Here is a 22,837-nt window from a genome sequence, read left to right on the forward strand (position 1 = left end):
CACGGGAAACCTCTGGACACTGTTCATCCTCCAGGGACATGCACGGAGACCCGTTAGAAACATCCAGTTAAAATCACACGTTATTTTTTTTTGGCGTATCTGGCTCTGGCTGCCGGGGCTGTTGGACCGGAGCAGCGCGGGGGGCTGATGCTGGTCCCTGGGTGGATGTCCCGGTGCTCCAGGTGGTTGTGGGGAGGTGGGCAGGACAGGCTGTGCTGTGATGGGCTTAGTCCAGCTGCGGTGGCAAAGCCACCCCGGGGCAGGAACGCGGCTCTGCCGGGGTACGTCACTCTTTGGATGCACAGCGTGAGCACCAGAGCCCTGGGAATGGGATTATTTTGCCTTACCCAGCCACCCCTCCCTGCCCGCCTACCCTTGGCTGACCCCAGCACCTCGCCGTGTGTCCCCAGGTGTTCCCTGACCCACTGTGGGGACCACAGCAGCGGACGGCCGAACCGGGGTGCCCAGCCCCGAGCTGCCCCCTCCCAGCAGGCAGCCATGGGTGGCAGATCTCCTCCTGCCCACCGTCGGACCCTGCGCAGGGCGGGCACCGCTCGGCACGGCTCACAGCTTCTCCCTCCCTGCTTGGGGAACGTGGAATAATTGTTCCTTTTAACACTTCTCCTATGAAAACGCAACATTTTTCTGCTCACGTGTTTTCGAGGAGGGGCTGGTAACGGCTCTTTGCACGTGGTTTTCTCCCAGCGAAGGGGTTTTGTTGGATGGAGGGCGTCAGGCTGACCCCATGTGTTGCGTGGGGAGCGAGCAGAGGTTGGGGGGGATCCCAACCTCTGGGATTGCAGAGCCCCCCCACAACCAGCCCTGCACGTGGCCCTGCCAGGCTTTGCCGGTGCAGCTCTCCCCGGAGCCGAGGCCGAGCACGCAGGTGAGGGACAATTAATCTCCTGCGGCTTTATTCGGGATTTGTGTCACTCTTTGCAAAGCCGTGAATCTCAGTCGCAGCCCTCGTGACATCGGGGGGGGGCGCAGCCGTCCGAAATTCCCCGCGAGGCTGTGCTGGAGTGCCGGAGCTGGGGGGGGCGGCCGAGGGGCTGCAGCCACTCGGGGCTGGGGGACATCCCTCGCTTGGGGATGAAGGTGAGAAATCCCCGCCGCCGGCGTGATCCGGCTGAGGAGCGTGCTGGGGGAAGCAAGGATTAACCCCCCCTGACTGAGGACCATTTTAAGAGCATAAATGACAGAAGAGAGACAGCTGGTGCCATAGCAACCGTGAAAAAAATAATAGCTCTTTCTCTGCAGCTGACCCTTCTTTTCTCTGGGTGCAGCGGCTCGGTGTGCCGAGTGCGGAGACCCTCCCGCACCCAGGTCCTGCTCCCTGCTCAGGGACGGGGGCTCAGGGTCCCTCCCAGCCCCGATGGGAGGAGCTGGCCACGCTGGTGGGGAGTGGGAGAGGTGGGCTGCGGGGGGCTGTGGAGGGCTGCGAGGAGCAGGTGCCCCCATGGCACCCCTCAGCATGGGGCACAGGGCTGGGGCCACTTCCCGGGTGTGAACAGCAGCTGTGCAAACACTGGCATCTTTTTATAACGAAGCTCTCCTGAAGAGCCTCTTGTTTTCTCCACGTTGATTTTTTAAATTACACGTGACAAGAGGTCCAAGGTGGGCTTTGTACTCGCACCACGGGCAGAGCTGGGCACGCAGGAACAGTGCCAGCCCGGCACGGCTATAGCTGTGCCCACAACAGCTCCGAGTCAGAGCCGCGCGGGGGTTTTGCCACGCAGGGATGTGCAGCCTGCACGTTGCTGTCCGAAAGCTCCGTGCGCCGAGGCACCGACCACCACCAGTTTCCCAGCACACGGATGCTGCTCCGCTCCAGCCGCGCCGACGTGCCGCGCTGTCGGTTCGATGCCGATGCTGCCGCTCCAGCAGCCCCCATCCCTGACAGATCCCCCCGGGTCCTCGCTGGTGAATGAGCCACGAACGCACCCAGCGCTCCCGTCCCGCTCCCCCAGCTCCCACCTTCTCCTGGGGCGCCCGATCGCCCACCCGTGCCAGTGCCCGCTGCCCCTCCGCTCTGACCCACTGATGCGGCTGCCTCTTCTCCGGCATCGGGTCGAGGCTGCTGCTGTCAAGTCAATGAGGAGAGAGCTTTGAAATCTCAATTGGTTTTTTTTTTTTAGAAGCTACAAGCTGGAAAAAACATTGCAGGCTCTCAGGGCTGCTGGAGACGGGAGGAAGGCAGAGGGAGAGGTGTCTTTGGGACATGGTTTTTATTGAGCTCCACAACCCCAGCCCCGCTGTTTTGGGGCCCTGTGAGTGCTGAGCTCCCAGCAGGATCCCAGCAAGTTTTCCCAGAGTTTTGTTTATTCTGGTCCCAGTTTTCCAGCCCCTGTGTGTCGCTCCAGCCTGGCCCATCAGCCGTCCGGCGCGGGGCTCGGTGTGCTCCCCAGTGACACACCAGGCAGGGGCTGTTCTGGGTAAAACGTTGTTATTTTGCCAACTGTAGCCAAATATTTTTGTCTGTCACTTGACATTCAGTCAGAAGCATTTCGGAGAGGAGGCTATGGAGACTACGTAGCATTTGAAATAGCAAACAGCTGAAGCCAGGGGTGCTGGATCCGAGTGTTCGCTCCGGCTGGTGCCGAGGAAGGGGCAGCCGCAGGAGCTACGGGGGTCTCTGCCTTTCATGTACTGCAGCTCCCGCTCCGAAATCCGCCTGGTCCCCTGCACACCAGTTATCATCCTGTCTAAATACCTGCAACATCGCGGTGGGACGTACCCTGTGCGCTCCCTTCATCACTTTAGTTTTGCTTTTTCCTCTGATTTTCTTCACTCGAAGCACAAACCACCTGAGATTTAAAACACGGAGTTTAAATCTAGCTCAAATCAGATTTAAATGTGAATTTCCATCGAGTTAGAAGCTGTTTCTAAACAGCACGATTATTTGATTAGCAGATTGCTTTTATCCTACCTGCTCATCCATGCACTGAAATGCAGAAAAACGAATTGCCGTCTTAAAACAACTACCCTGTTTAAGCTGCAGAGGCAGCAGTGGGAAGTTTAATTTAATTAGCATGATACCCAGAGATGTAACTTAATCACATTAAGTATAGATCAACGTGATCTCCTTTAAGCTCTCCAGACTTCAGAAAACAGGGGCTGATCGTCTCCCACCCATCTTTAATCCTGGGAGAAGTAGAATTTTCCAAGGAAAAGGAACCAGCGAGGCTTATGGAGAGCTTGTCCCTGTGCTCATTTCAGCTAATTTCTCCCCCAAAAAAGGTAGTAAATTAGTAACAGCTCCCACCCCCTGTATAGCACCATTGTTCCTGGGGAGAAAGGAGACAGGAAAATCACTTTTTGTCCCTCTCAAACGGCCCAAGCACTGTTTTTTTTGGCACACAGTCCCACAGAAGTGCCGCCACCACCAGCCACCTGAACCTCTCTGGGTTCCTTCGGCGTGTGGACGCTGCCCACCCCGCATCAGTCAGCCTGGAGTATCGCGGAGACGGGCAGCGCTGAACATCGTACAAAACCAGCACGGTTCATTAACGAACCGGAATGATCTTCCTGCTCCCCCGGGCTTCCCTCCACCAGCGCTGTGCGTTTGAGCCAAGCTCACCAGGTGATCATCGCTCCCCCGCGCTCAGCAGAGCCCAGCAGGAGCGTGGGTCCCCCTGGCATCACCCCTCGGCTGCATCCTGCTGGCATGGGCACGAGGGGATCCAGCAGCGCTTGTCAGAGCACGCTGCCTCGGGGGTCCGCAGCTGACGGTTGTGGGGTGCAGAGCCGCAGCCGTACGGACAAACTGGTGGTGAGACCCTCGACTGGCACGCTGAGCCCTGTGTCACTCGTGGGGGCCCAGACTGAGGTCGGAGGTGACTCCCCACCCAGGCTGAGATCAGCACCCCGAGGGTCGAGTCAACGGTCAGCGATGGCAGATGGGAGTTGTGACCCCCCCGGCAGCAGCACTTGGAGCTGCGCAGGCTGGATCCCACACCCAGGATCTTTCTGGGATCCATCTGGATCAGCAGCCACGTACTCCCAAGCAAACCAGTCCCGTTGCTGCAGTTCTGTAACATTTGCTCTGCCACCGCCCCCGTTAACGGGGTATTTATCAAGCAAATAAACAGGGAAAAGCAAATAATGTACAAGGAAATAGGTTTTGGCTACAACGGATGTGCCACAGGTATTCTGCGCCAGCGGTAAACTACAGAAGGGGCCAAATTCCGATTAATCCTGAGTCCGGAGCTCCCTCCCAGCAGATCCATGTCCTGCCAGACGAATGCCCAGCCTGGGCAGCAGAGTGGAGCCAGCGGGATGGATGGTTCCTGCCATCGTCAGGGCCACGGAGCGAAAGGCAGCTGCTCCGACGCAGAGGACACAGCCCGGCTCCCGCTGCGGCAGGGGAGCGGTGCCCGGGGCTGCCGGGGCCGGTGGGTCACCGTGAGGCTGGGAACTGGGAACAGGATGGGAACTTCCCTGCTCTCCACACCAGGATGGGGACTCTTCCCGAGTGATGGCAGCGAAGGCCAGCCGGGGCGGTGGCCGGCGGCTGCGTGCGGGCATGCAGCGCCGCTGCCCTCACGCTAATGCGGTTTGTAGTTATTGGAAACTGGACTGCGAAGGAGCCGGGATCCTGTTTCTATGGAAATGTCCTGGAACAGCCAACAGGGGAGCAGAAAAACAGAAGCTGTTAATGGCAGCTGCTAGGCTGGGTGCTCTCGGCAGGGCGGAAGGGGTCGGGATTTCGACGGGAGGCACCTCGTGCCTCCGGTGAATGGGTCTTCCCAGCCCATTATCACCTTCCCGGTGCGGAAGAGCCCACCGGAGCCTGGACGGCACGTGGCTGCCCGGGCGCTGTCCCTGTGCACCTCCGTGGAATTCCCAGCGCTCCCGAACGCCCCTACGCCACCGGACACAACCCGGCCGCACACGCCCGGGCACCTCGGGGCACCTCGGGGCATCTCAGCTCCGGGTCTGGGGGCGCCGGGGCCTCGCTGGGGAAAAGGGGGGGTCCCAGTTAGGGGGTGCCTGGCGGTGGTGAGCTGCTGGGAGCTGGGGGGGCCGGCTGTGACGGTCCTCACTGCGGGGCCGTGCCCGGCTGCGGACCCCCGGTGCGTCGGGGCCGGCTGCGGGTACCCCCGGAGGGCGCGGGCCGGGGGCGGCCGCGGCCCGTGTCGCGGCGGCGCGCGCGGATTGGCGGCGGCGGCGGCCCCGCCCCGACGGGCGCCGATGGGCGGTGCGGCCCGGGCGGTGCGGCCCGGTCCGGCCCCGCCGAGCGGCCCCGCCGCCAGTCTGCCGGCGCTGCGGAGCGGAGGAGCGCGGCCATGGCGGCGGCCCCGGCCGGTAGGGCAGGGCAGGGCGGGCGGCGGGGCCGGGGGCGCGGGCGGCGGGGCCGGGGCCGCGCCGCACTAACGGGGCTCTCCCCCTTCTCCCCGCAGAGGCGGAGACCCGGCAGCGGCTGCTGCGCACCGTCAAGAAGGAGGTGGGTGCGGGACCGCGGCGGCCCCCGCGGGAGGAGCCCCGTCCCCGTCCCCCCCGTCGCGGCTCGGTGACCCCCCACCCCGGCCCGCGGTGATGGTGTTTGCGGCGGGACCCTCCCCAGAGGGCAGCCCCGGCGCCGGGCTCGCCTGCCCGCAGCGTGCCGCTGGCTCCTGCCGGTGCTGCTGCAGCGAATTTCACGGTACCCCCCAAAAAACCCAACCCCCGGCAGGGCGGCGGGTCGTAGCCTGAGCCCGCCCCGGGCTGCCGGGCGAAGCGGGGCTGCCCGGGCCCGGGGGAGGCGGAGGAGCATCCCTGCAGCGCCGGTGGGTTTTGGCACCCCGGTGTCCCGTGTTTTTTGGAAATCGGCTTTCGCTGGAGGCAGAGCTGCTCTCGCAAGTTGGGATTTTCCGCAAGGAAAAAAGGGGCGGCTGTGGTGCTGCTCACCCTGGGAGCCGGGGTGGGATGGGGCCCTCGTTGCAGCACAGTGCTCTTTGGCAGCGCGGGGGGCAGCGGGTGTTGGGGAGCCTGGCACGGACGGGGCTGCAGCCAGCCAAGAAAATGGGGAACGTGCACGTGTGCGTGTCCAGTGTGAAGCGATGGCATTTTACATCTGCTCGTGCTGGTCTCTCTTCTCGGGCATCTTTAACTCTCTCTGAGTTTGTGCCATGTTTTATGCTGAGCTGCCCCAAGCTCCTTCTGTCTGTGCCAAGCTTAGTGTTGGTAACGTGCGCAGCATGAACACAGCCAGCTGACGGTAGATCCGGGCAGGGAGCTGAGAGTCCCGCCGCTCTGCCACGTAGTTTGGGTGTTGCTTGTGGGTGGAGGTGGGCTGCGTGGGCCAGGGGCTGTCTGAGCCACCCAGCCGCGGCTGCCGGAGTGGCTGAGCATCGTGGGACCCATTGCAGGAGAACCTGGACTTGCTGTGCCGTGCGGTGGAGCGCCGGGTCGCCGGGAGCTGTTGTCATCTCCTGCCTGTGGTCTGTCCCCACAGGTCACCTCTTCTGAGATTTTGGAGAGGATGATGTGTGATATTTTCTGGTCTTATGAGCATCTTGATATCCAGCTTACAGGCTCTGGAAAGTGGAACGTCCCTGCCAGATGCTGCCTGGAGTAGGGTGAACAAGACCCATGGGTGGTAGGTCTGGGGAGGCTGGCAGTGCCGTGTGCTTGGCTGTTCATCCAGACCGCTTCCCACCTTTAATCCTGTGCTGGGTGTGGTGGTAAGGAATACTACTCGTTTCCTCGGCAACAGCCATTAAACGAGGAAAAGGGTATGACATTTATTTAGCATCGTGGATAAAGCTGACACCTCATTATGACCGTCTGTCTGCAGCTCCTCCTGAGCGCAGGGAGACACGGCAGCAGACTGCACGTCGGCTGCCGCCGCGGCGCGGGAGGTGAGGGTCGCCCATCGGCGTGCTGGTTAAACCACTCGGCCAGGGGATGGGAGCTTCCTCTGGAGACCGCTGTGGCCTCTGCAGGCACAGGAGCATCTTCCACGCTGGCGTTTGGTACTGGGCTCCTCTCCCTCTGCTCTTCCTCCTGGGACTGTGTGCTTGCAGAAAGTGCAGTTGTGCCCAGGGCAGGAGAGCTGAGGGCCGAGACATGCCCTTCTGCTGGCTTTGGGTAAAACGAACGTGTCGTATGAGGGTTTGGTGAATGCGAGTAAAGACCGAAGGAGAGAGGTGATGTGTGGGGAAAGCCCTTCTGCCCTGGCGAAATGCCACCAGCCAACGTGTCGCGGTGCCGTGGCGTTGGCGTTTGACACAGCCCAGCATCTCTCCAGCGGCCCTTTAGCGAGGGCTGTGCTGACGCAGAGCAGAGATTTTTTTTCTGGTGGTCTCCCCGCTCTGGGCTCTGCCTCGGGGCATTGGTGTGGATGTGGGTTCCCTACCCGTGCGGGTACCAGGTGGTTGCACTTTCCTTGAGGTTTCTCCCAGCTTGGTGCCTGCTGGAAGCAGCGAGACCTGGTGGGGGCCTTGGCTGTTTGTGCCCAACCACACGGGTGGGTGAGCTCCGTGTCAGACCCACGCTTTGCGCGCTCTCCACCGGCGTTTGCTCTGTTAGGATTTAAGAAAAACTGGGGAGACATAATCCCATAGGTGATTAGTTAATTGCTTAGCAACATCCCTGAATTTGGGAGCTGGTGGGGAATTCTTTTGCCTGTTACTCCCTGCTCGTTAGGCCCATTTTGCTCATGCTTTTGTTTTTTCTTCCTCTCCTAGACTGCCTTCAGGTTAAGTCAGGAGCTTGTGCAGCCTCCAAGGAGTAGTAGAAAGACCCAACTGCAGAAATCTCCTTCCCCCCCCCACCCCCATTTCCTGGAAATTTTACCTTTCACAAAACTGCATATTCTCATTTCATTAGACCATGCCTGGTTTTGCTTCAGCCGTGGCTCCGGGTGGTCTGCTGGGGTTCTCCAGTGCAGGTGGGCTGCACTGAGGTGGGGACAGCCATGGATCATCCTTGGGAGGCCACACCACGTCCGTCGTCCCAGTGTGAGAACTGGAGGAATTGGATATTGTGAAGACAAGGTCTGATTAGAGAAGGTAGATGAGCAATAAATCAGCATTACCCAAAGCACCGCAATGAGCAAGTGGACTTCAATATTTGGTCGTTGCCATGGTTAATACATTTTTATTTTTAAGAAGTCCTGCTCTGCAGTAGATGTACAGGTTGAAACGAGTTGTGCTATCACCATCTTTCTCTTTTTTTTTCCCCCCACATATGGTCATAATAAATCAAACTAATCCTGTAAACTGCAAAATCGACTATTTGTCAGCAGACTGCAAGGGAAGGAGTGGAAGTACGACTTTCTGAGGAATCCTCTTTCCTGTTATGCAGGATAAGAAGCATAACAGAGAACATAACCAGAGAAAATCCTCTCTGATTTTCTTAGAGCTTTTATCAGATGGAACGAGGCTTCTTTAAAAACCCAGAGCCTGAAATAAACCTGCATAGGTTTAAAAGAGTATTGGATTCTCAACTAAATATATTCTTCTTGCAACCCATCCTCCTCCCCTTCTTTTGCAAGTTTTCATTTTTAATAGAGGAGAATCCCGTGGTATGTTTCTGACTACCTCCAGGTGATTGCACTGCCTGCAGGAATAGGTGGGGAAGCAGGTGTTACCCGTGAAATACTGGCTGTACTTCTCTGTGCCTGGAAAATTAGTTGTCTGAAAAGCTGAATGGAATATGAAAGTAAACAGTTGTCTTGCTTATCCTTCTGCAAAAGCTTCGTTCATATTTAACTCGCTGCTCAGCGAGTAGCTCTGAGTCTTTTACTCATCACTAACCGCTGCGCCTGCGTTGAACATTTTGCTGCCTGTTCTCGGGGTTTTTTTAAAAACTGCTGTTGATTGACCCCAGCCTGCTCGCTTGTTGGTGTCCTGTGGTCTTCTATCAGATATGTTGTTTATTTTTTAGTAGGTTGAATGGTTGTCACTGGGTAGCTGTTGACTAATTCCATCATCATGTGTCACGGGGACAACAGTCAGCCTCTCTTCCTCCCACCTCTTAAGTGAAGTGCCCCCACTACGTGGCCGTGTTGTCTTGTTACTGGCTCAGTAGCACAGAGTGACTGGGAAGAGCAATGTTTTTGCAGCCTGAGTTTGTTCCTCTGGAGTGTGTATGGATGCCCGTAGTTCCAAAATACAGGTCCCGAGTGTTGATGCCAGCTATTTCATTCTGGATTGGTAGAAAATGGTAAATTAATTTAATGTTATTAGGATTTGAAAAATTAATGTTGATAGCTTTAAATGTTCTCAAGGCCAATTTAAAAAAAAAAAAAAAAAACAACACAAAAGGCCTTTGTGTAGCTGTCAGAACTGTTCAGGCAAAATGAAGATGAGGATGATGAGCTGCAGGTTTGTAATGAAAGCTGCTGTTTGCAGAGGGACCTTCTGATGTCTCTCAAGCACCCGGGTCAGCTTTTTTCAAATGCTCCTGTATCAAAGTGAACAGACGGCTTTAATGCGGCTTTTCTCGATTGCCTGCATTGATCTCCTCGGGAAAGAGCATTCCAGTCGCTGGGGACCCTTTTCTCTCCTGTTGAAGATAAAAGTGGTGGTGTGCAGAAGTGCTCTCGTACTCCAGAAACCCCTGGCTTGATCTGCTGTACCCAGAACTGGTTTCATGCTGCTTTCCCCCGTCCTTCATCTTCCTGCTCAGCGTTCCGGGAGATGAGATCCGTGTGCCAGAGGAGCCTCCTTCCTCCCCACCCGGCCTCTCCTCCCTGCTGCCAAAATGTCATCCTCTTCTCCTCCTGGCGTCCTGGCCGTTGCCATGGAAATACCTGGTTTTGAACAGATTCAGGACTTCAAAGCAGTTCAGGGCTGGAAATTGCACCTGGTTGGAGCGCAAGTAGTGTCAGTCTTTGCCACCTTTGCTCGTTGGATCCAAAACGCTTCTCAGCGTAATGTTCACCTCGGAAAACAGCAGCTTTGTGGTGTGATGGGTGCGGAACCAAACAGGGCAAAGCTTTGAGATCAGGTGCTGGAAACAGAGAAATGACTAAAGTTTTTGCTGGAATGTTGCAGCGTCTTTACTGAGCGTCTTGCAGAGCGCGGTACCAGCAGTGCCAACAGATGGCATGGAAATTTCTGTTTGACAAGCACAACAGGAATAGAACCAGCTATAGCATGAGCTCAAGTGGGCTTAATTTAGTGTTGCACGTACGGATTTTTGGCCCAAAGTTGCTGCCCTGTGAAGAAGGTCTGGTGCAAAATACTGTCAGCAAATACACATCACTGGGGTCATTCCTGTTTCCCCCAGGGTACAGTGTTGCGTTACGGACCCTTCCGTTTCATGTGGTTTTGATTTCTTTTCCAGCAAACTGTCCAAATACTCAGATTTTATATGCATTAGGACCTTCTTCCCCATTACCCCCCAAGCAGACTCAGCCCACTTCCCAGCTGGGAGCGCTCGTGGTTCCCGTGGAAGGTCTGCTGGCTGGCCTGAAAATCCCACGTGTCACACGGATCATACCCCAGCTGCAGAAGGTGCGATGTTTTATTCAGTAAGCGACGATAAATAATTAAGTAAGACTTTTAGAAAAGCCAAAGGTCTCAGTTGGTAGGATGGCGATCGATGTTTCTGTGGCAGCGAGAATATGGAGCTGCCGAAGGGCTTTGAAGCCAAGTGCGTGGTGCCATTAGAGCTGTCCCCAGGCTATCCTCCCGCCGTGCGAGGGGACCGTGGTCGCTGGTGGTCCATCAAAATGTGTGGCAAGAGTCCTTGAAGCCTCTGGGTATCAATAGTGCGTGTACTCAGAAGCTGGCAGTGGTCTGACTGATTGGAGCGCAATTAATTGGAATTATTTAGTGGTCAACTAGTAAACTCGTAGGTAAGTGGCAGAGCTTGGCTGCAACTTGGGATGGTGCTGGAAAAGTGTGTCTGGCACCTGCTTTTGGGATAATCAGGGCGTTCGTTGCTGGAAAGATAAGAAACCATCTGAGTTTGATGATGTGAATTTTATAAACAAGTCTGCGAAAAAAGGATGTTGCAGCAACGAGACAGGCAATAGGCAGACGTTTCATTTTCCAATGAGAAGATGGGTTTGGTTTGTGAGAGGTATCGGACGGAGAAGCTCTGATTTAGCTGAAAAAGTGGCTTTTAGCTGCAGTGCAGGCGGTGTGATGGAATGTAGGAGAATGTCCACCCTCCTCAGCGCGCGTTGACCCACAGAGACTTCTATGGACATCGGAGCGGACAGTCCAGGAGCAGTTTTGGGGGTTTGGGATAATGTCTTTGTGTCATAGAGCCGAACAGATTCTGCGCTTGCTTTGCCTTGGACACCGAACCACGTTTGCTACGAGCCAACCTGAGAGCTGCAGATCAAACCAGCCTGACGTTTCTGCTGGGAAACCTGGTGGGTTTAGCGGGGGGACCTGGTGGGAGCGCCGGAGCTGCGGGGCAGGTGCTTCACGGTTGTCCTTGCAGCCATAAACATGCCCAGGATTGTCTTCGTATTGCATCTGCTTCGCTGAGTGATCCTCGAGTGTTTTATAATTCCTGAGAAGCGATAACACTGGAGCGCGACGTGGACAAGTCTTGCACGGCGTATGGGAAACTGTTTCCTGTGGAGCTTAACCAGAGCTTATTCCTGGAAAGAGACCTCGCTTCGGAGAAGCCATTAAAGAAACGCTCAGATTACATCAAGGAGTGCCCATGTGGACTTGTTGCACCAACACTGACATGTAAAATGGGATTTTTAAGTGCTAGAATTAACTTCCGAATACATAATCAAAGCAGCACTTAAAGCCTGCGATGAGAATGAGAAAACAGCAGCTCATAAAAGAATTTGAAAAGGGAACATACAAAAGCAAACTAAGTTTAAAGCCTATCTCATGAATGTGTGGGGTTTTTTTTGTGTTTTTTTTTTTAGTTTTGTTTTGTTTTTTTAACATATAGAAGAGCAGATTAAACAAGTTCATGGAAAAGAAATGCATTGAGATTTAGCGAAGAGACTCGAATGACAAGCAGCAGTTGTGGATCTTGAACACAGCGCTTGTTTGTGCTGGATGCTCGTGGGGATGCTCTTCCTGATTCCTTGCAGATTTTCTTGGGATGGGAGTCATCGTCCTGCAGTTAGTTTAAAAGACATAGGAAGGAGGAGGGGTTTCCAAGGCTCCTCCTGTGTCTGTTGGGGTCTCTCCGGGCTGCTGGTGAGCAGATTGGTGCTGGTTTTGTCTGGCACCGCAGTGGTTGGTGTCTTGTTGCCCTCCTAGGCAAGGTGGAGTCAGAGCATACAGGCTGCCTCATCCCTGGAAGTGTTCAAGGCCAGGTTGGATGAGGCTTTGAGCAACCTGGTGTAGTGGAGGGTGTCCCTGCCCATGGCAGGGGGGTTGGAACTGGATGATCTTTGAGGTCCCTTCCAACCCAAACCGTTCTGTGATTCTGTGAGCATGGCCAAACGTACAGGAGATGCTGTGCTTCACTGCAAACACCTCGACAACCAGCAAAAGGCTTCGCAAGAAGCACAGCAGGGGAAGTTGTGACTGTAAAACATCACTGAATCCTCCATGGTACAGGTTGTATGGTGAATTGCCTGGAAAAATCCAGCCAGGTAAACCAGAGTCGTGAGTCAATATTGCCTTAGACTAATTAAACCCAGAGTTATTGGTTTGCTCCTGATCTCTGCGCCTCGGTGGTTATTGTGACTGCTGTAATATTTGGTTTGCTCCACCAATGTAAATGACAGCTGGGACCGGGTACGGTTTTGAAGCTCTTTTATGGGAAAATTGGACTTTGAGATGAAGCATAGCCCTGGGAATTCTGTAGCAGAGAGAACACATCCCTCACTGGGGTCCGGCGCCTGTTGGATGGGTAAGGTTTGGGTTTCATTTATTTTTGAAGAGGGAGAGGGAAGCAGTTTGTCAAACAAAATTTTAATAGCAATGTTTCACCTGCGATGGAGCTGGCCAGGCCAAGGGGCACCAAAGGAGAGGCTGGGACCTCTGGGATCAGGAGCCTGGCTGGAGGTATGGGGGTGCAAGCTCAAATCCCTGGCCTGAAGTGGGTGCGGTGGGATTCCTGGTGCCCCTGATGAATGCCAGGACCCAAGGAGCTCTTCTCAAGGCCTGTGGCTCTTGGATCCAGCTTGGGAGGTGGAGCAAGGGAGGGGAAAAATTGTTTTCTTGTAGTTCAGGCATGCATGTGAAGCGGAGAAGGACTAGCTCACTGCTTCACGAGTCGGTGATTCAGATGGTAACGCGCAGACCCGCCTGCCTTCTGTTGTATTTTTGGAACTGCAGTTAATGCTGCTGAGTTTGTGCGGACCCCCTGTCGTGGGGTGTCCCTGTGACCCTCCCGGAGCAGAGGAGGGTTGTTGTCCTGTGCTCACAGCTGGAGCCAGGAGGAGTGTTTTTATTGTTGTGGAATATTTTATGATATTCCTCTCGAGTTTACCTCCTGATAAATTATTAGTTGCGGTTTTAATTTCCTTTCTAATAAAGGAATAGCAAACATCTCATTTTCCTTAGGCTGGCTTTAGATAAAGAGTGGGCAGCTTCATTTGTTGAGATTGTTCTGGCTACAATGTGAGAATTAGCATTGAAATGCTGGAATGCTGCATGTTTAGAGGCTGTTCCAGTCTTCCCTACGGAGCCAGCCAAACGTGGCTTAGCTGGCGTTCTCCATCCCGCAGCCTCACGAACCCGCTTCGCTGCCAGCAGAGGATCCGGGAGCACCGTGGTGGCTGCGGGGTTTGTGATCCCATGGGGCTGCGGAGGGGCTGCGGTCCGGCTGGGAGAGTCCGTCGGCATCTGCAGGCAACAGCGCAGCAGAACCTGTCAAGAGTTTTGGGGTTCTCTGGGCTGGAGCTGCCTTGCAGATGCCATCTGTGCCCGTTTATGGGCACATGTAAGATTGTTTGAAAACTTTCTTGGTCCAACACTTGTCTTCTGTTATGAGACCGTCTCTGGCCACTGCCTTTTTGGGCTTTTCTGTTTATTGTATAGCTGCTGCCCTTCTGCTCTAGCCCTTCACGTCAGGTGAGTGCCCGTGCTGCCGTGCCCTTTCCACTTCTGTTTCTTTAGATATCTTTGATGTATTTCCTTCAGTGTGATAACCCCAGTCAATACAGTGTGTGGTGGCTTTTTTTTTTTCTTTAATGTGTAATTTTCCACTAAACTGCGTCTCTTGGCAGGTTTTTTTTTCTGTGTGCCTTGAGAGCGCAGGTTGTTTGTGCTGTGTTGGCACCACGACACCCGGTCAGAGCCGGAGTCCCGCTGTGCCGGTTGCTCCGCAGGCCCTGGATAACCAGATGGTCCCAGCACCACGGAAGGTCCTGCTGGTGGTGTGACCGCGGGCGTTGCACCAGAGCCGTGAGACGATGGCGTGTGCGAAAGGTGATTTGAGTATCCTGCTTTAATCAGAATTCTGATTTTAATCAAGGCTGGTAACAAACTGGGCGTTGATTCCCAAGTGATTTTAGGGGGTTTAACATCCTCAGTTTGCTCTCGTGGGTGATGGACAGAGAGGCTGAGCTCCCTGGTGGTTCCTGACCGCAGCGTGGCAGAAAAAATTGCAGATCCTGAGCTCCGATGACCTGATTAGAGTTTAAAAATCCAGCTGTATCCCTGCAGCTGCCGGGAGGAGCGGGGAGGCAGGAACGAGCCCCTGGGACCACGAGCAGACCGCTGGGGCCATGAGGGTCCATTTTATATCCGCGTGCTCATCGTTTTCCTGTAGATTAGTTGGAGATGTGAGGGAGGAGTGCTGTGAGCCGTTGGGATGAAGGCAGCTCACCTGCATGGAGAGCCTGGTTTTGGGGAACCCCTGAGGTTCCAAGTTGCTGGGCATCTGCCAGGGCTGCAACAAGGGGGTGGTCGGTGATGGTCCTTGGGCCGATCAGGGTTTCTAAAGGAGGGGTCGGCGTGTCTTTGTTGGACACTTGTACCATCCGAGGGAGGAGGAGGAGGACATCTGTTTTGGCCGAGGGGTACGTCTCGCTACGATGCAGCAGATGGAAGAGAGGGACTCTGTTCCTGTTGCTGGGACCTGCTCTGTCCCCGTTTCTGTTTCACACCGTTCCTGCTGTCGTTGAAAATAAAAACGTGGCTGGAGCCGTGAAGCCGGAGCGAGGATCGCGGCCGCCTCCTTCCGCGGTGCCCTTCATGGTACAAGGGGCAAAACTACGTCGGGCGTAATGAAACGAAGGGTTTGCTGACCTCACTTGGCTTCGCCGTGCCGGAACGTGCCCCGATAAGGGCCAGCTGCAGTTTTGGCCACTTGCCACAGTAAAGCGCTGGAGGTAGGAGAGGGAGGGGTTTTTGCAGGTCTCTGGCAGCAGAGCCCTCTGCTCCCGGGGCCTTCCTGCAGCCGGAGTCGCGGCTCCGAGCGCAGGGTCGGGATGCAGGAGCTGTGTCGTGCCGTGCCAAGGGGAGTTTCCCGAGGTCCACAGCTCAGTGCCGTTCCCTGCTGCGAGTTCCTGACTCACCATCAGCTCATCACCGACGTGCGGGTGAAATCCCTGGGCAGGTCCTGCTCACCCCGGCTTCGCGAGCCGGCTCCGTTAGTCACCCAGCACGCTGAGTGGAGCCGACCTGGTCGCTTTGACATGCAGAGAGATGCTTTTGGCTTTAAATGTGACTTTTTTCTTAATCCATATTCATAAAAGGATTTCCTTTATTGAGCTGTCAGCTGTGCGTAACTGACCTTGATTATCTTGCAAAGGACTTTAATTCCCCAAATGATGCCGTTAAAGGTCTCTCATACATGCAAGGCTTGCTTGGCCAAGTCTTGACCTGCTGTTTTCCCCTCTTCAGAGAGAACATCTTGATAAGCAGAGCCTCTCTTACGCCCACATCTCCGCACTGTGAACCCTTTCCCCTGCGTTGGAAGGCCCTGCGGGATGATCCTCTTCTGTCTGAGCTGCCGAAGCGGAGCCGCGGGGAAGCGGTCTCGTAGCAGCGGTTGTCCCTGCGGGCCCTGAGGGGGTGTGTAAGGGACAGCTCCAGTGCACGAGTTCCTTAGCACCTAGTTACGGGGTGACCCTGCTGTATCATAGAATTGTAGAATGGTTTGGGTGGGAAGGAACGTCAAAGATCATCCAGTTCCAACCCCCTGCCATGGGCAGGGACACCCTCCACTACACCAGGTTGCTCAAAGCCTCATCCAACCTGGCCTGGAACACTGTCAGGGATGGGGCAGCCACACCTTCTCTGGGCAACCTGTGCCAGTGCCTCAGCACCCTCAGAGTGAAGAATTTCTTCCTTAGATCTCATCTAAATCTCCCCTCTTTCAGTTTAAAGCCATTGCCTCTTGTCCTATCACTACATGCCCTTGTAAAAAGTCCCTCTCCAGTAAAGCAGATAGACAGAAGATAAGTCTCCAAAACAGGTCTGAGGGGTCCGTACCCTACAGAAGGGATGCTCTTGGTGGGAGGGGGAGACCTGGGCAGTGTCTGTGCTGGTGGTGACGGGTACTAGTGGGAGAGCAGCGGTGCTGGGGGTGCTTGGATTTCTTGCTCTGGTAGTCCGTGACTCCTCAGGCTCCTCTGTGCAGTAGCCAGGCAGTCCTGGGAACTTCTCCGAAGCTGGAGTCCCTCCTCTGCAGCTTGCTTACCTGGCAGGTCTGACCTCCCATCTTGTGTCTGCAAAAATTGTGCTCCTAATTGATGTGGGTTCCTATTTATTTTCTTCCCTATTTATTTTCTTCCTATTTAATCGTGCCCCTGATGTGCAGCCTACGTGACAGCTTGCTTTTGATTAATTGCACTGAAACGAGCGCCGGTAACGTGTCCCTACGTGAGCCGTAGACCCTCAGTCAGTCGGAGGGCAGCGCTGATGGCATTGCTGTGCAAACAGCATTCCTGGTCACGTTTGGTGCCAGGTGATCGCTGGCTTTGGCATTGATGGATAGGCACAGTCCTTTGGGACAGCCGTGTCACGTGAAGTTTGTCAAATCCCCGTGAAAGGAAAGAACAACACTGTAAAAGCATTGGGTATGGAATGTGGTTACCCTTGTTTCTGTTGTTTAAATGATGCTTCCTGCCCGCAGTTAATTCGCTGCTCTTAGTTTTCCTACTTTGAAGTTTCTCAAAAGCAAAACAACTCTTTAGTTTATCCCTGACTTGTAGAAACAGCTGGTGATGCTCGACAAGCAAAGATGCGGTGATGCTCGACAAGCAAAGATGCGGTGATGTTCCGTGAGCCCTCCTGTGCCGTTAGAGGTGGTTGGAGAGTCAGGGAGCAGAGGAGGTTTCCTTACAGACACGAAGCGAGCACAGCTTCTCGCGCCCACTCCACCGCCGGTCAGCTCGCTCTGGTCTATGGCTGAAATTCAACATTTTCTCCAACTTGACCTCTGTCCAACAGGTGAAGCAGATCATGGAGGAGGCGGTGACGAGGAAGTTTGTGCATGAGGACAGCAGCCACATCATCTCCTTCTGTGGTGAGTCTCTGGTGGTGGGACGTTGATGTGGACCGGGGGCTGGAGCATCCTCGTTGTGTCGGGCTTTCCCTGCCCGGCGCTGGGGCTACGGCACACGTCTCCCGGGGGCATGCTGCAGGGTGCTGAGTGCCAGAGGGTGAGTTGTTCTGGCAGCGGGCTGAGTCCCTGAGGCCTTTGCTCTGTGCCTGAAATACATTGAGATGTGTCAAAAGAGGGAAGGATGTTGGCAGGGTATACAGTCACTTAAGAAATACTGGAAATAATATTTATTTTTTTTTAATTCGCTTGAGAATCAATTTAACAGGAAGTTTAAGTCCAAATGTTACTCTGGTGTTATGGAATTTATGGAAAGGAGCCTTCAGCCTGCCTCAGCACAGGAGCAGAGAGGCTGGAGGCTGCTGAAGAATTTTAAATGGATTTTGTGGAAGGCCTGCTCTCATACTGTGCTGGTTTGGGGCTTTTCACTTCACCTGCTTTTTTCATCCATTTTTTTTCTACTGGTGTGACAATTTCGTAAACGTGGAAGCATTGCAGAATGAATCCATCAAAATCTTGGCAAAGCGTTTTTCAAAAACCTCCCTGAAGAGCTGTTGGTGCCTGCGGTACGTGCTGGGGGCAATCTGGGCACGGACTGGGGAGCAGAGATCCGCAGAGGAGGAGGGTTTGTATCTTTTCCCTGACAGAGGAAAACAGAGTTTCACCCTTTTTTAAGATGACTGCTGGCCATCAGAGGAGACTCTGCAATCAAGGTGGCAAAATTAGATTGTTTCTATTCTTTTGGCCTTTCTGTGGATCTTTGGTCACGTCTTCACACTGGAGAGTGTCTTCCTTGGACGCAGTTAATCCCCAGGTGAAGCAGCTTCTTCAGCTGCTTCAGTTGTCCAGTCCACCACGTGCTGCCAGGGGCAGCGTTTGCAAAACTGGGGAGCCCTGACTGGGAGATGTTGGATGAATTCCAAACCTGGGCAGACGCCAATTAGTCTTACTCTGTTGATGGCAGCACTTCAGGCTGTGGGATGAGCGCGGTGGTTGTAGCCCTGTGCTGGGTTATCTGTGCGTTCTGCACGGAGAAGGACATTTCCCAGCCCCGCGGGGACGCAGGTGGGATGGAGCTGGAGCCAGATGAGAGGTTTCAAGGAAACGAAGGGACAGCATTAATCAGAGCCATGAGCTGTGGTTTCTGTGCCCCGGCAGCCCTGTCAGTGTCAAGTGTTTACCCACTCACCCCGAGCTCGAGAGCGTGTGTTGGCCACGCGCCTGGTGCCCTCCGCCTGCCTCCGTCTCCTTGCCAGCAGCTTTCTGAGAGGTGGATACTGGTTTTGAGGGGCACCAGTGAGCGCTGTAGAAGAGTAAGTCTCCTGCTGTCCTGCAGGTTGGTGGTAGGAGTGCACAATGGTGGTTTTTGCTGCTCCTGGGGTGGTGTGGATGCGACAGCCGTCGCTGCTGGTCACTGTCAGCACTGGGCAATGGTGGAGGTAGTTTGCTGAAGGTGGCTGGTGATTGTGCAGAGTGTCCTACCCTGTTGTGCTTCCCCGTTGCCACATGTGAGATGAGACCCCATCCACCGAAATCGGTGGAATTGCCCTCTTTGGGATCCTCCCTCAGTTTTGCAAGACAACATTCCTACACTGGACCCCTCGTAGAGATGGTTAGAGTTCCCTCTGCCCGCTGGCTGCCAGGGCAGGATGTCTGGCCCTGGAGCGCAGCATCTGTCCCTGCTTGGAAGGAGCTTTTGGGGAGTGTGGTGTGTGTGCCTGTGCCCCGGCAGAGCCCTGGCGTGGGTAGAGATCCCACCTGCAAGGTGAGTGCTGCCCTTTCTCCTGGCTCAGAGTGATCTCGCACACTTGCTGGCTGTGCACCGCTGCCGAGGATGCCGTACCTGCCCTGCTGTTCAGCAGGCTGTGGTCCTTGCCTGCTGCCTTCTCCATTTCACGCATTTCTACCGAGAAGGCAGACAGAGGAGCCATCAGCGTGGCCGTGCTCCCTCTCTGCCCACTCACCAATTCTGCAGCCCTGGCGCCCGTGCTATCCGCCATGCGCCGGCTCCCGGCTGCCGTGGCAGTGACTATGGCAACACGCAGGCTGGCGGCAGCAGTGCTGGCGGCTGCGGAGCCGCAGTCCGGGGCCAGCTCTGCCGTGTAGCAGAGGTGATGCTGTGGGCTCCCATGGCCTGAGCCTTCCTAATGGTCGTGGTCTTCCTGCTCATCTCGGTCCTGGAGGTCTTTGGGGGATCCCTGGGGGCACTGTCGGGCAGAGTGTGGCCTCTGCAACGTGCCTGGGTGCTCCTGGAGCAGATCTCGGGCTCCTCCTTGTCCCGTGCAATGGTGAGCCACGAGCCGTGGCTGCCAGGTAAGGGGGTGGCAGCCTGTGCCCATCTGGAGCTGCTCTGCTTGCTGTGCCTGTCGCTCTCGGCAGAGATGTTGGCTGAGTTGGAGCCGGCTGCGCTTCCAGCACGCACCCAGGCTGGGGCCATGTGGCTGCTGCCGAGCAGACGCTGCAGGCAGCGTGCGGAGGGGGAGCAGTGCTCCTCCGTTTACAGAGCGCTGAAGGGCAGCTTGGTGATTTGGAGGCTGGGAGGAACATGACAGCAGTGGTGGCAACCGGTTTTTGAAGAAGTTGCTCCGAGAAGGCTCGTGCAGCACCGTCACCGCTGAATAAGACTGGAGCATCCACAGTCACAGGCACAAAAGAGAAAGAGGAGGGAGCTCTGAGGTCTCTTTTTCCGCTTTGGAGAGCGAAGAGGCTGCCTTCCTCCTTTTCTGCTGGGCGCTGGCATAAAGGGCACGCGGGTGCTTGTTTCAGGCCCGTGTGCCTTTGTGCGGCATCGAAAGAGCAGAACGGGCTTCAAGGTGTGACTCATTCTCTGCTTCTCCGTGCAGCACGAGGCTTCGCAGCCCGGAGTTATTTATAGTCTCCTGCGACACGGAGCTGAGGCATCTGGGCACGAGGGGCTCGCTGGTGCCTTCTGGCTTCTTAGTGCTGCCCCTGCCCTTTCCCTGGCTGCTGGTGCCTGTGCCCTCTGCTCTGTCTGCATCCTCTCCCGTGGGAATGGCGTGTGCACCTTCCTCGGCGCTGCGGCTCTCCGGGAGCCGGGTGAGCTTATAACTAACCTCTTTCCCTGATGAGCGGAGCGGGCTCTGGCGAGGCAGAGCTGCCCCTTTCCCCAGGAATAGCCGCCTTCCTCATCAAGCCATCCTCATCCTCAGCGCAGCCAGCGTAGCGCGAATCCCTTCCGATGAAACCAGTGGCCTGGCAGGAAAGGGCAGCTGCCCTGTTCTGCCCGCGAGGGAAGGGTTGGGAGCAGACAAACGCGAGTTGGCATCTGTCACGTTCACGCTGCCCTGGGAGGCTGATGGAGAGCTGGCAGCAGGGCTGGGGGCCCGCCTGAGCCCGGGGCTGTGCTGTCCACATCAGTGCTAAAACTGCCGTTATGCTCAGCCCCGGGGTGGGTTGAGCCGTGCCAGGCCAGAGCACTCTCTCAGAAATACCTTTATAGGCTTTTGCCAAGGATCAAAACTCCCACCGAACCCGGGTGTAGCTCCGCAGAGCCCCTGCACCCCGCATCTCCGCTGTAGTTTGTATCCTCAGGGATGGGGAGATTCTCTTCACAGTGTCTGTTTGCAGTAGTGACAGTGAGTGAGTTATGAACTGGGCTCAAAAAATCATAAGATTGAAAAAGAACCTGCCATTACCCCTGCATTTAGCATGGACAGGGTGCTCTTAGTTTGTGCTCAAGCCTCTGAGCCCTTGGGAGAGCACAGGGAGAGTTTTTCCTGTGGAGTCTGCACATTCACCTGTAGTTTTGCCAGCAGGAATAATGTTTTGGAGAGGTTGAGGCTACGATGTTGAGGGCAGACACTGATGACTGCTCCGTCTTGCTGGAGCGTGCTGGGAGGCTTTTCAGCAGTCCGGGTTTTCTCCAGCGTGCTGCTCCTTGGCTAGCAGGGAGGTGTGACGCGCTGGCCGGACACAAGCGGAGTGATCTGCCGCTCTCCTGCACGAGCATGAGCGCTCTCATTCTCCTGCTGGAAATTTGGAGTGGAACTGATGCTATACTGGACCGTGTCTGGCAGCTCCGGTGCCCAGCAGCACCAGGCGAGCGCTGGAGCCCAGCCACGCCGGTGCTCACTGCGGAGGCTGGGGCCACCTCGGAAGAGCTGGAGATGGCTGCTCAAGAACAGGGAAATCCCAAAAAATACAAATTGGAGGAGGGAGTGATGGTGCCCTGCCCAGTGCTGGCAGCAGACGCTGGAGCTGGAGTCCAGCTCCATCAGTAGGGAGCGGATGATGGCAGTGTGATCCCACAGAGACCTCACCCTTGGGTCAGTCTTGGTGGAGAGGAGGGACTTCTCCCCGGGTGTTCAAGGTGCTGCTGTGATTTCTTGTGCAGCTGTTATGTCAGCATAACGCTACCTTCCAAAACCTGGCTTTTCTGCTTGCAATTCCGCTCCAGCTACCTCCTGACCTCACTTGACTGGGGTTGACTCTGCTGCAGGAGGTCAGCGGTGGAGACCTGCCTGAGCTTTCCATGGCTGGGCACTCTGAAATGGGCACGGTGGGCTGCAGTCTCGGCCAGGTAGGGTTATGTGTGTCCGTCACTTGTATTTCAGCCTTGGAGCATAGAAGTGGTGAAGGAAGGCACGTGGGGTGATTTGGGTGCGTGTGAGGGAGGGGTGGGTCTTCTTGCATTCGATCCCAAAGCCATGAAGCAGTCTGGTCTTATTTTGTAGCTGCAAATTGTCCTCTTGGACAGGTAGGAAGACCCATCTGTGCCTGGGCCATGCCATTTGTAGCATGCCTGGGCTTCAGGGGGGTTGTGCAGGGCTTTGTTCAAAGACTAGCTGTCCGTCCAGCGGTCCGAAGGGCTGGGTTTGGGGGAGCAGGACTTGGCTGGCCCAGGCACGCTGCTTTGCTGCTGTTAGCACAGGACGTGTCTCACAGCACCCCGGGTGCTGCACGCCCAGCCTGCCTGCTTGGGCATGGCACTGAGCAGGGCAGAGATAACGAGAGCATCTCGCAGCCCTGGGAGCTGATGTCGATGGGTCTGCACAGAACGTCTTTTTGAGATGTCTCCATAGACTCATCGTTCAGCTGTAGGAAAAAATGCCTTTCCAAGGAAGAGGCAAATGGGCATCAGCTGGGCACTGCAGGGCAGGCTCAGCACGGCGGCTCTGCAGCGTCGGGTTCCCGGGGAAGGAAGGGTGCCGGTGCGCCGGAGAGCTGCTTGTCAGACCCACATCAATAACCGGCAGAACTGTGGGTCCGTGTAATTTTCCAGTGCTTTGATCAGCCTGTTTAATAAGTCTGTGTTTGACACCAGACATCCATCCCCAGCCCTCCCAGGGGACTCTGGCAAACAGATTGCCCGGAGCCGTACGTGTGTGCCTTTCTGTGGAGTCATCGCCGTCTCCCATCGCCAGCAGTGCCAGCTCCCTGCGGTCCCCGCTCACCGCGTGCCCGGGCAGTGAGCCTGGCAGGAGGGGACAGGCACCCAGAG

At 55.7% G+C, this 22,837-nt stretch overlaps 1 protein-coding gene across 1 annotated transcript in view; it reads left to right on the forward strand.

Moving 5' to 3' along the window:
- The first annotated feature begins 5,288 nt into the window (after nt 1-5,288).
- Nucleotides 5,289-22,837, forward strand: part of SGSM1 (small G protein signaling modulator 1) — a 39,808-nt gene continuing 22,259 nt past the window's right edge. The window contains exons 1-3 of the mRNA XM_086623746.1: nt 5,289-5,307; nt 5,403-5,446; nt 17,265-17,340. Coding sequence (XP_086479872.1) covers nt 5,289-5,307; nt 5,403-5,446; nt 17,265-17,340 — 139 coding nt within the window. The remainder of the gene's footprint in view (nt 5,308-5,402; nt 5,447-17,264; nt 17,341-22,837) is intronic.

This window comes from Tauraco erythrolophus, chromosome 19, assembly GCF_009769465.1.
Source record: "Tauraco erythrolophus isolate bTauEry1 chromosome 19, bTauEry1.pri, whole genome shotgun sequence".
Lineage (NCBI taxonomy): Eukaryota > Metazoa > Chordata > Aves > Musophagiformes > Musophagidae > Tauraco > Tauraco erythrolophus.